Consider the following 12,828-nt stretch of genomic DNA (forward strand, 5'->3'; position numbering starts at 1 on the left):
AAGATGGTGCGGCGGCGGGCTCGGCGGAGAAGAAGAAGAAGAAGCTCTGCTCTCCGGCGGCTCTCTGCCTCTCTCCGTGACCGTGACCGTGACCGTGACCGTGATTCCGTCTCTGGCCTCTACTCTCGGGTGTTGGAGAAGAAGAAGCAGCCTCACTCTGAGATTTTGGGGTTAATTAGTGTAAGTCTCTGTGAAGGTTTGGGATTAGTTTTGGAGGAACTGAGTGATACGATGGAGGGGGAATTGAGTGATACGATGGACGTGGGAAGTAAACGCGGGGACGATTTTTTGTTGATAAAAATTGATGGAGACTTTGTCGATTTTAATTAAATAAAAATTGACATTTTAGCCGTCTATTTTATATAATAAATTTACACCATCTATCTAGTTTCAGAAAGAAATCTCCATCGTCTAAATTTATCGACGATATAAGTTGTCGATATTATAATTATTAAAATAAACACCCAATCCATCGATTTTTTTTTTAAATTTCACCCATCATATTCGCCGACAATGTGACGATAAAGTTAAAAGACTAGAAAGTTGCCAAAATAATCGACGGCTATGTCATCGATTTTAATATTTTATTTCTAATAATTTATTTTTCATTTTATCGATGACAAGCCATAAAAAATTATCGATGAAAAATCTGACCGTCGATTTTTAACGTCGATAATTACACTGTTTCTTGTAGTGTCATAAATATTGTTTTCAAATGTTTATCCCATCTTGAGTTGAAATCTCTGTGTAATGCTGATATGCAGTTTCTGCTTGAATATTTTTTATTGCATCTTCTACCCTCATCATACCTTCATAGACATACCATCTTGAGTTGAAATCTCTTTATAAGGCTGATACGCAGTTTTATTCTAGTTGAATTTTTTTTATTGCATCTTCTATCCTCATCATACCTTCTTAGACATACCACAATGATGATTTATCATCAGCATCTACAATACTCGATAATTTAATTAACGTGCTCACAAGTTTGTATGTAGTAAAATAATCATCCCAAAAAATTATTAGGCTCCTTTCTATCATTAACAAGATTACTAGCCGTAACATAATTGACTACATTGTCAGTCACTATATATACAATATTATTAGGCTCAATCCATTCAATCACCTCAGAAAACAAGTGACACAAGTTTAAAGTATTTTTTACCACATTTAAAACATCTACAGACTTTATAAAGCACAACCATTTTGAACAATAACCCGAAAAGTTAATCAATGTTCTTTATTTTTGATCTATCCAACCATCAGCCATGAGGGTACATGCACTTTCTCTCGAAGCATTCTTATAGCTATCAAAAAATTAATCAGTGTGGATAGTGACAAAGCTGACGCGACAGTAGTAGTGATTAGATAGCTTGAAGAAGGGTGAGCCGGTGAGAAAATGGATTCTTAGAGGAGCTGCCTCTCATACTTGAAGATGAGAGGAAGGATATAAATTAATGAAAAAATTTAAGATTTCTTTCTTAAAAAAATTCGAAATAACATCATATTGAGCTTTTTTTTAAAAATCGACCGAATCTCAATTCGGTTATACCACCCAATTTTTGCCAGTTTTATAATTTGTTCTCCGAGTTTTTAAGGAGAGTTTGCTTATTGTCCGAGTTTCTAAAGTTATTGATTCTCGGTTCGAACTAATTTTTAGAACATTAATTTTTACAGAATTCCTTTTTTTTTCTTTTCGGTTCTTATACAAGTTTCATATTTTGTTCAACAAAATAAAAAAATTAATTTTAATTAATATCGTTAGTTTATTTTATTAAGTATTGACATATTATATTATTTAACATGTTATATCAGTATTTAATAAAATAAATGAATCATCAAAACTAAGGTAAAAAAATTTAAATTTTATTGGACTAATAAAATATAGACAAAAAGCGAATATTTTATAAAGATTTTACTTAAGGCCAATTTTTAATATGAAAAAGATTATTGTTTAATTGTGGTTGCCGATAGTAAATCTTTTAAGTGATTGATAGTTGATATATTTATGTTATAATCTATAAATGTGTAAAAAAAATAATTTTAATAATTAATTTATCTTTGTATAATAATAAATTTATCTATTAATTTTTTTAAATTTAGTTAAAATATGTTTTAAAAATTATCAAATAAAAAAAGAATTTATTGAAAAGATACAAATTAATATTAATTAAAATATTAAAAATATTAACCACTTTAAATTTTATATATTAATGTTTTAATCAAATTAAATATTAATATAAGAAAATAAATTAATCATTTAATCTGTTTGTATATGAAGTAAATTAATTCTTTCAATAAATATATAATAATTTTTATAAGAAAATTAAATTATACATAAATATAATAAAATAGATTAAATACATGACTCAAATTTTGCGCGGGCCATACATTAGTTTATTTAAAGTTTAAACTAAAAAATGTTTGTTTTGCGAAGTGACATTGTATCGACTTTTCTTGGATAAATTGATCAACTCAATTTCGTCCTTAATTGATCGCTTTCTCTAAATTAGTTTCAATTTTTTTTAATCAAATTCGTTTTTAAAAATTTTTAGTTAATTGCATTAGTTTTATTTTTTTTGTTGACGATATCAAAATTTATTAATGTGATACGTTAAATAATACTATAATACAATATACATAGAAAATTTAATTGACTATTAGCATAATAAATTTATAAAATTAGATAAAATCAATACCTAATTGAGGAGAGAACTTAAAGTATTGAAATCCTTCAATTTGAGATTGATTTGATATAATTTCATAAACTTATTACATTAGTCGCAAATTAGAACTACTAAATATGTGTTGTGATGTCACTTAGTGTATAATATCAACAAATTTTGATGTCGTTAACAAATGAAGTGACAAAAAAATTAAAATGGCTAATTTAAATTTTTTAAAAGACAAATTTTTAATTAATTTTTTAAAAATAATTTAAAAAATAAATAATTTTTTAAAAACTAATTTATCATTTATTCCAGTTTTCTTATGAAACTTTTTGTATGAAGACACTAGTCTCTAGGCCTTTATGTTTATTTTGTGGTTTATACATATGATTGTATCTTCTCCAATAAAAAAAAAGAAAAGAAGAAAAACGTCTTACGTTTGTGTAAATGTCTTTAGATCAATAACAAATTAAAATTTTAATATGAATTGATAATTTATAGTTTATACTTTATACAAGTATTCTCATTCATTTTTGTTTTTTTGTTTAGATCCTTAATATAATATCCTTTGTTACATTACTCGTGGAAAAAGATTAGCATCATATTCTAGTAGTGGTCGGTGCCGTCCGTTGAATCGGAAAGTAATATGGAAGCACTTTCGGACCCGGAAAAAAAAAGGCAAATTTTTTGCACCACTTATAGGATCCTTTTATTGACAAAGTGCCGAAATAAGTCAAAATGCAAGGCAACTTAAAAAAAAAAATTAAAAAGAAAAGAAAAAATAGTAAAACTTATATGTTAAATCTTGTTTTTAAAGCGAGGCAACTTTCCAATAAGCTAATTGCCATAACAATAATGCATGTGAGCCGTCGCTACAGTATTAATAGTCGTTTATCTCTTCTTATCTAAACGCATGCATGTTTTTAAAATTTTAAAATTAAGAGTGATTTATCTAGAATGTAAGCTTATACTTATGTCCATTAACATAATAACTAATTTAACGAATATAAATTATAGCTAAAAATATGTGAACCACAACAAATACAATAGAACAGAAAAATTGGCCAAAGTGACATCTAATTTGGAATGGAGGAAATAAAGTATAAGTTTTACAATTTTTTTTAGCGGAGGGGTTTAATTTAATAAACCGAATTAATAAATATAAGAATTTAGTTAAGGTATTAGTTTAAAATGTTAAAATAAAAAGTTATTATTTTTTTAAATTTTTGAAAACTTATAAAATTTAATTTATAATTTTATAAAATATATCTTATAATTTTTATTTATAGGTAGTATCCTTAATTAGCAAACCCTACATAAGAATATTGCATCTTTCAAGAAAAATTAATTTAATTTTACATTTGTATTCAATTTTGTTCAGTATAATGTTTGCCAAACATAATCTGCTTTCCACGGCATTGCATCGTCGTTCAATTCCAACCAACAATAGATATACCTCGGGAAAACGCCACAGATAGAACACAACCAATTCCAACCCCCTTTTTTCAAAAACATTAATTATTTTAGACTACAATATACACTATGAATAAATCTTTACGTTCAAATCATAATCTAACCAATCTCGTCCAACTAAGCATTTTAAATTTATACACACACGTCTATTGTCATCGCTTTTTTTTAGGCTATGCTTGGTGGGAAGAAAAAAAAAAAGAAATTGAGTGAATTTTTATTTTTTTTAAATTTATTTGGATAAAAAAAATATTATAAAAAGATAATTTTATCTTTATATTATAAATGATATAAAAAAAATAAAAGATAATATTAGAAATAGAGAGAGATTTAATTTTTTTTTCATTTTTTTTCTATTATTGGAGGGATAAAATTGGTGGGTCTCACTAATAATTTTTCATTTATTTTTCTTTCTCTTTCATTTTTTTCTTCAACCAAATAAAAAAATAACTATTTTCCTTCTTATTTCTTTTCCTTTCTTCTCCTTTCTCCCATTTTCACCTCAAACAAATACACCCTTAGGATTGACAATATATACTTTATCGGCAGGTACTCAACCCGAACCAACCTGTTTGGATAGAGTTGTCTATTCTATTCGCTACGAGTAGGGTAGGGTACAGTGCAAATTTGCCTACGGGTAGAGTAGAGTACGGGTTTAGGGTATATCCTATCCTATCCGCATCCTTAATATATTATATAATATATATAAAAGTTATGTATGTAGTGAAGAAAGTGAGTGTTGAATTCACAATCTTTCTCTTATAAAAATTTGAACTAACTACTAAACTAGTTGATGATCATATTATTTATAATTTTTTGTTGGATTTCTTTAAGATTTTATTATTTTTAATTTTAATTTGAACTTAGTTTTTTATTTTCTATTTTATTAATATGTATGAAATTTGGAATGATTGAATTTTATATTTGTTTGAAAATCTTTTATTTTTCTACGGATATGGTAGAGTTTAGAACTTTAGAGTGCGGGTAGGGTTAGAGTTTTAAGAAAGTTTTCAATTTGTGGGTAGGGTTAAAATTGAGTCCAAATAAACCCTATCCTACTCCTACCCATTGCCAGTATTTTTTTTCGTTATCTTTTTCTTTCGTTATCATTATTACCAATAACACCAATATTTTGCTAACATCTTTATTAGTTCTGATTTTTTGTGGTACCATTATTAAATAATTTCAATTAATTTCTTAGTTTATTTAAGATTCATTTGGATTTAGAAATGAATTCGATATGTTTTTGTTGATAATTGAGTTTTTTTACTGCTTGTTCAAATTTAAGCTAATTTTGATTTATTTGTAAATTAAACTGAGATTCACTTAATATTATTGTTAAGTATTGATCAAATTTTTTATTTCTTAAGAAATACAGAAACTTTTACGTAGTTAGAGTGTGTATTCACATTGTACTAATGAATTTGATTTTTGTTGAATTTGAACCAACTTAGTTAAATTTAGTTGCCAAAAAAATTTAAATGTGTAACTGCTCTTAAATATTAATTACAAAAATTTATTTATCTTGTGAACTAAGAATACATATAAGGACATATGTTAAAATTACAAAATAAAAAAATTATTAAGAATATAATGTATTTATTTTATATTTATTAAATAAAAATATTTAAAATTTTTTATTAATAATATATTTATCATGTACTCTAAAAACATATTAACTAAATTTTTATATATTTTGTTTGATTATAAAAATTTACGTACAATTATTTTTATACAAAATTAATAATTAAAAATTATTAAATAATAATTTAATTAAAATATTAAATTCATTAATAATTTTTATCAATCAATTTTGATATTAAAATAACTATATATAAGCTTTTAATTTCTTTTTTAATTGGATATTCTTAAATTTCACGAGAAGTGACGTATGTAGTATACTAGTATTAGTTATATTGCCATGTCGTCACTCGTTAAGGAAAACGAACCTCATTTTCATAGGAAGATTTGTTCTTTCAAACATGGGACTAGGAAGATTTGTTATTTCAAACATGGGACTTGAATAAAGTGCGTTACGTTAGCGTAAGAAATTAACACAAAAACGTCATGTGAAATTAATTAATTATAACCTACTAAAACTAAAAAAAACTAATTATGTTCATTTTTTTTTATACTTTTACTAATAAGTGTCCTAATAATTAATTAAGGTTGCTTATTTTGATTTTTTTTCAATTTTTATAATTTTTTTATATAATAAACGCTTTAAAAGCGTACAATATTTAGTTATCAAATTTAAACATTTTTATATTTAACATTTTATCAAGTATAGTTAAATCCTTTAATGGAACAGTCACAAAAAAATCCTTTAATGGAACACCAAGTTTAGACGGTGTTAATTTAACCAAAAAATGTGTTGGCAACCTTTGATAAAATAAAAAATACAATTACCCTAATTTAATATAATCTAAAATTAAAAATGGTATTTTTATCCACAAATCTACTTTTACCGAACACCCGCAAAACTCGTATAGTATCGAGGTGAAAAACGTAGGTTTGACTTTCTCTTGTTTCCATCCGTATCTTACGCGAAAAAAGAAACCCTAAATCCAAGAAAACAATAAAACATGAAACCTATCCTATTCCCAGCTTCATCCTCATACTATTCCAACCCCAAATCAAAACCCGCCACGTCACCACACGCCCAATCCCAAAGTAGACCCAGCCGCACCAGATCACAAACCCCCCACAATTCCAAGCTCCCTATAAATACGAAACCTTGTCATTCACAACGCCCTCAACAAAATCTCTCAGTTTTCTCTAAATCAAAGCCCTAATCAGAAACCACCTTCTAGAACCGTCGATTCACATACTTTCAGCACGAACTGGCTAACTCTCAGGGAGCGTTGTTGGTGGAAGCTGCTGACTCCAGCAACATTAAGCTGGTCCGAGCACTTTATGACGCCCTAAGCGCGCGTGACTCCCACGCGGTTCTCAAGCTCGTGGCCTCAGACCTCGAGTGGTGGTTCCATGGTCCACCCTCCTGCCAGTTCTTGAAGCTCCTGCTCACCGGAGAATCCTCCTCCTCCTCCGCCGCCTCCACCGCCGCTGATTCCTTCGAGTTTGTTCCGCAATCCGTCGTATCCTTCGGCAGCACCGTTATCGCCGAGGGCTGCGACACCGCGCGCTCCGTCGTTTGGGTCCACGCCTGGACTGTCACGGATGGGATAATTACTCAGGTCAGGGAGTACTTCAACACTTCCTTGACCGTTACCAAGATCGGAGATTCTGATTCCGATTCCGATTCTGAGATTATTCCGGCGAGTTCTGACTTTGGCAGCTTTCCTTGCGTCTGGCAGAGCAGCCTCTCCGGTCTCGCCGGAAAATCGGTCCCCGGTCTTGTCCTGGCAATATAAGAAGGGAAACACAATAATTAATAATAAATAAATAATAAAATTGTGAAAAATATTAAAAATAAAAGTGGTTGTGCACGTGGCGGTTGGCGACTCTGTTTCACGGGGGCATTGATCGTGGTGCTTTACCTTGAAGCCATAGAGATGTAAGACCCTGTTTGGTGCAATGTGGGATTTGGTATTGCTCCCATTTTTTTCCTTTTAATTATAATTATTTTTAATTACTATTTTAATTTCTGCGGGAGTGTGATTTGCGTGGAGCCATAACCATTAAGGGTGTCTTTTGGTTTTGGTATCTAGTGTGTTACTTTAATATGATGTGGTTTGATAATGATGCATTAAGAATATATAAGAATATTTGTTTTAAGATCTGTGATGCATATGCTCCTATATTCCTATATTCTCAAGCCAATAATTATTTTAGCTATGATACTAATCTAGTTGCCGGATTGTTGACATTTAACTTCTGACGTCCAAAGTTCAATTCAATTTTTGATATGGTGTTAGGAGTATTATTTTATAGAATTTCATAAAGTATTATTAGTAATTGACTAAGTCTAATGTTAATTAATGAAGCAAAATGGGAGTTAGCTTTTATTGCTGACGGTGTATTAAGATGAAGGTTATGAAACTCCTGATATGATACTCCTCTTATTAAATGATGGGATTGATATTATAAAATTTTAATTGCAACGTTACGACTGGGAAATGAGATGCTACCTATCAGATCAGTTTGTGTAACTTGGCAAAAGTAAGGAGGGTTGGACCGGGTATGAAATTTGAGTCCGCTTAAAATAAAAGGTCCAACCTAAATTATATTATCTAATTAATGGGGGCGTTGGAAAGGGATGGTGGGGCGTGGCTGAGGCCTGTGATATAGTGGCAAAGGTGTTTGCCTCAACTAAGCCACACCCGATAACTAAGCCACGCCAGGTTCAAATTCTAGCAACGGTGGCTAGGTTAATGCGTGTGTGTGACTAAGGTCAGTTTGGCTAAATTTTTTAAATAAATTCTTTTGAAAAAAGAGTTTAAAAGATAAGGACTTTTATTAATAATAATTTTTAAATAAGTTATTTTGTATTTAGAAAGTTATTATAAAAGTCTTTATTTTAAAGTTGTGAATTAAATAGAAATGATAAAATAACTTTTGAAAATAGGAGAAACCATATTTTTTAATTTTTTCAAAAGCTCTTAAATAACATTTTGAAAAGTTAAAAATTTATTTAAAAAATTGTATCAAACACTATTAATGTAATCTTTTATAAGTCAAAAGCTAAAAAAAAAAGTAACTTTTGGAATTTTTTTAAACGGACCCTAAAAAAAATGTGAACTTTTTTTTTTCAGTTTTCTTTTTTTAAAATTATAATTTAAAACAAAAAAATAGTTAATTTTTTTGTATATTACTAATTTATTTATTATATAATAATAAAATACCTTTCAGAAATATTTTGTAATTTCGAAAAGTAGTGATTAAATCTTTTGAAAATATTTTTTAAATAAATAATAATATTTTTCTATGGGCTAAACTGTCAATCAACCAATTTGTTAGAAAACTAGCAAATTAATATTTTACTATTTTTAGCTCATTTCTTTAAGCGGGATAGGCCCAACTTATCCATTTACAGTTGGTTTTAGTGGGATTGAATGAGATAGGAAAACCGTGAGACTCGGATCTTTGGAAATTTTTCCAAATGAGATTGTCCTCTATTTGTGTGTAAATTAAAATTGTTATTAAACAGAAATAGCTACCAAAATATTACTCTCACCATTAAATTAACTATCGTTTTAATTGTGCACAAATATTAAGTTTTATTAAAAATATGAACAATTAAAAAAAATTAAATTATTTTTAATATTATTTTCTCTCCGTCTTTTAACTTTTAACTTTTTTCTTTCTATTTAAGGCATGTTAGGTAAAAATTAATCAATGACTTATTAAAATTAAAAAGATACTTTGCAAAGTTGTTGTGTTCGCATGTCGAATATTTTTTAGACACGACACTCACTGATATTCGTTCGATACGTGTGTCTATTGTGTCCAACTGTAAAAAAATGTATTATTGAAATAAATTTTGATATATTAAATATTTGATATAATTAAAATAAGACATTAAAAATAATTAAAAAAATTTATATTTTAATATCAATAAAATATTAAAATATCATTACGATTTATCTAAAAAATACTTTATATTTTATATGTATACATGTTTCGTGTCTTATAAGATTTTGAAATTCGCGTGTCGGCGTGTCCATATCGTGTCGTGTTCCGTGTCCGTGTTAGTGCATCATAGTTAAAAAGCAACATATAGGTATAGTTTGATAAAATTTTTTAAAAAGATATTTGTTTTTTTTCAGAAACACAAACTTCTCATTTTGTATTTGGTAAATAAAAAAAGATAATGTGTTTATATTTACAACTTTTAAAAAATAAGAATGTTTTTAAAAATATTTGAAGTGAAACTTTTAAAAAATTAAAAAGTCTAATATAATCTCATACATTATTGATATCCAAATTTAATTCTTACATTAATATTTATTATAGTATTTTAAAATTTTAAAAGCTATTTTACTAAATACATTTGTAACTATATGTATTTATTAAAATTATTTTCAATTTAATTTACTAACTACAACTTATATAAGTTACTTTTGAATTTTGAAATGCAAAAATTTTATCAAAATAAATTTTAATTTGCAACAAAAATAAAAATGAAAAGAGACATTTAATATGTGTAAATGTGACTGAAGAATGAAAAGAAAATAGGGATGAGAGAGAAATACTAAAATGAAAAAACTATTATTATTTACTTAGTGTTTAACAAAGTGATTTTCTTATTTATATCTAGTAGCTAATAACTTGATTTAGGTAGATGATTTTTACAAATCAAGAAACAAATCAACACTTCTAACGGATCTAATAATGATCGTATATTTAATATTTTCTCACAAATTCATGTTAAATGAAAATTCAATCTGAGTTTATTTTTGAGTTTATCAAAGATTGTTATTGAAACAGATTTTGTAAGAATATCAATCACTTGTTTAGTGGATAGAACATGAGTAACAGCAGCTAAATCTTTAATTATTCTATCTCTTATAAAGTATAAATCTAATTCAAAATGTTTAGTCCTATTATAAAGAATAGAATTATAAGCTAAAAGAACTGCAGATATGTTATCATAATATATAACGAAAAAAGTAAGACATGGTTGTTGGAATTTTTGAAGAAGGTTTTGAATCCAAACCAATTCTAAAAACATAGCTACAAGTGCTCGAAATTCAGTTTCAGTGAAGTTTCTGCTGACTGTAGGCTGTTTATTGCACTTCTATGCCACCAAATTTGCTTCATAGTAAACACAGTACCTTATGGTTGATTTTCGATTATCTAAATTGCTTCCCCAATTAGAATATAAAAAGGCAGTAAAGCACAAATTAGTAGATTTATGAAATTATAATTTAAAGTGAGCAGTTCTAGCAAGATAACAAAGTACTCTCTTCATTGCAGACCAATATTTTAGAGAGGAATTTGTCATAAATTGACTCAATTTTTTTACGGAGAATGCAATATCAGGTTTGGTAAGTAAAACATATTGCAAACCCTCGTAACTTTGATGCCTAGAAAAAAAAGTTAAGTTCCCAATATCTTTGAGTAAAAAAATAGAATAAAGGCTATTCAAGGCAGATTTATTTTCACTTTCATTGTTCTTAATAACTAACATATCATCTACATATATAAGTATATAAATAATTGAGCTTGTATTAAATTAAATAAATAAAAAAGGATCAGATTTTGTATGTTTAAAACCAAAAGAGTGTAAAGTAGCAGATATAGTAAGGTATCAAGCCCTTTATGCTTGTTTCAAGCTATAGATGGTTTTATAAAATTTGCAGACTAGATTTGGATTGTGATGAACAAATTCAGGGGTTAAGACATGTAAACTATCTTTTGTAAAGTCTCATTCAAAAATGCATTATGAAAGTCATACTACGTAATTTTCCATTCTTTTCTTCACATAACTTTTAACTTTCTTTTTTTCCTTTCGACTAACTTTTCTTTTAACTTTTTAACTGTTTTGTTTTTCTTCGTACATAGCAACAGTACTCCTTAATTTTCTTTATCTTTGATAAACAATCAAGTCAATTATCTTAGATTACTTAATTCGATTGAAAGTTACTTCTATTTGCTTGTTGAATCTCATGCATGCTTCCATTCAAATTTTTATTATCCGTTCACTTCATATGCTATTTTGAGACTTAGTTCTTTCCTTCTCAGCACCACCATCGTTCTTGTCGCCCTTTTATCACGAGACTCACCAGCGTGATGAGCCGGAGAAGGCACGAGACAGTGGAGGCGACGACAGTGACGATTCCTTCCACTCCGCATAATCTTGAACACCGAAGACGATGCTATATTTTAAGTGTGGGAAGGTCGTCCAACTTCAGCAGCACATTTTGGGTGAAAACTTTCTTTCCAAACACTTTTAGTTTAGTTTCTTATTATGCTTTTTGGTTGTTTTATACATATTTCGTCCATTTGAAAGTTTTTACTTAGTTTATTACTTTTTACTTAGTTTATTGAATCTTTTAATTTTGCTTGTACATAACCTAGTACTATATTATAGTGATGTATGTTTAGATTTTCTTTTTAGCCTTTTTTATGATTTGGATAATGTGATGATTGCACCTAATTTGATTTTCTATACACTTGCTTTTTTGGTTTGATTAAAATTAGGAATTAAACTTAGGATTTGTGACATTTTTCATCCAATCACATTATATACATATATAGAATAAATGCTAGTCAATTTAATGAAATTTCCAAGAAGCTTACTCTTTATATAGAGCAGAAAATTCAAATTGAATTGAGTTGAAATTTTTCATTGAAACTTGCATGATTTATACACTGTGGAATATGATTTTTGAGTTAAAGAACATACAACTTGTGAGTTTTTAGGCCATATTGTGTAGTTACATCATTTAACCACTTATCTCATTTTTGTGTGTTTTCTTCTCTATGATTGCAATCTTTAGTTTGTTCAATTCTATATATCCATTATTTAGTGTATATTTATCCAATTATGTGATTGAGGCTATTACTTCATTGTAGCTTACTTAACCCAAAAAGTCTACCAGTTTATTTACCTTTGTTTGCCACTTTGAGCCTATGAATGCCCCTTTTTGTTCTTAATTGAGCACACCACTAGCCTTAAGTAGAAAAATAATGAATGTCCCTTATTTGAATCTTTGAATAGCTTAAGTTAGTGAGAGTGTGTGATGTTTAAGTGTGAAAAAAATGTAGAAACATTGGTAGATAA

The 12,828-nt window shown here is 28.0% G+C and overlaps 1 protein-coding gene across 1 annotated transcript; it reads left to right on the plus strand.

Moving 5' to 3' along the window:
- Nucleotides 1–3: 3 nt before the first annotated feature.
- On the plus strand, nt 4–7,877 carry LOC130956844 (uncharacterized). The gene is made up of 2 exons (XM_057883804.1): nt 4–180; nt 6,953–7,877. The coding sequence occupies exons 1-2, from the start codon at nt 4–6 to the stop codon at nt 7,511–7,513; spliced, it is 738 nt and encodes a 245-aa protein (XP_057739787.1). The 3' UTR covers nt 7,514–7,877.
- Nucleotides 7,878–12,828: the final 4,951 nt, after the last annotated feature.

Source organism: Arachis stenosperma, chromosome 10 (assembly GCF_014773155.1).
Source record: "Arachis stenosperma cultivar V10309 chromosome 10, arast.V10309.gnm1.PFL2, whole genome shotgun sequence".
Lineage (NCBI taxonomy): Eukaryota > Viridiplantae > Streptophyta > Magnoliopsida > Fabales > Fabaceae > Arachis > Arachis stenosperma.

What these genes read in the sequence shown, in the direction of transcription:
- LOC130956844 (XM_057883804.1), top strand. Translation starts at nt 4, where the DNA reads ATGGTGCGGCGGCGGGCTCGGCGGAGAAGAAGAAGAAGAAGCTCTGCT. An exon ending in AGATTTTGGGGTTAATTAGT is followed by an intron (nt 181 to 6,952) that starts GTAAGTCTCTGT and finishes ACCACCTTCTAG; the next exon opens with AACCGTCGATTCACATACTT.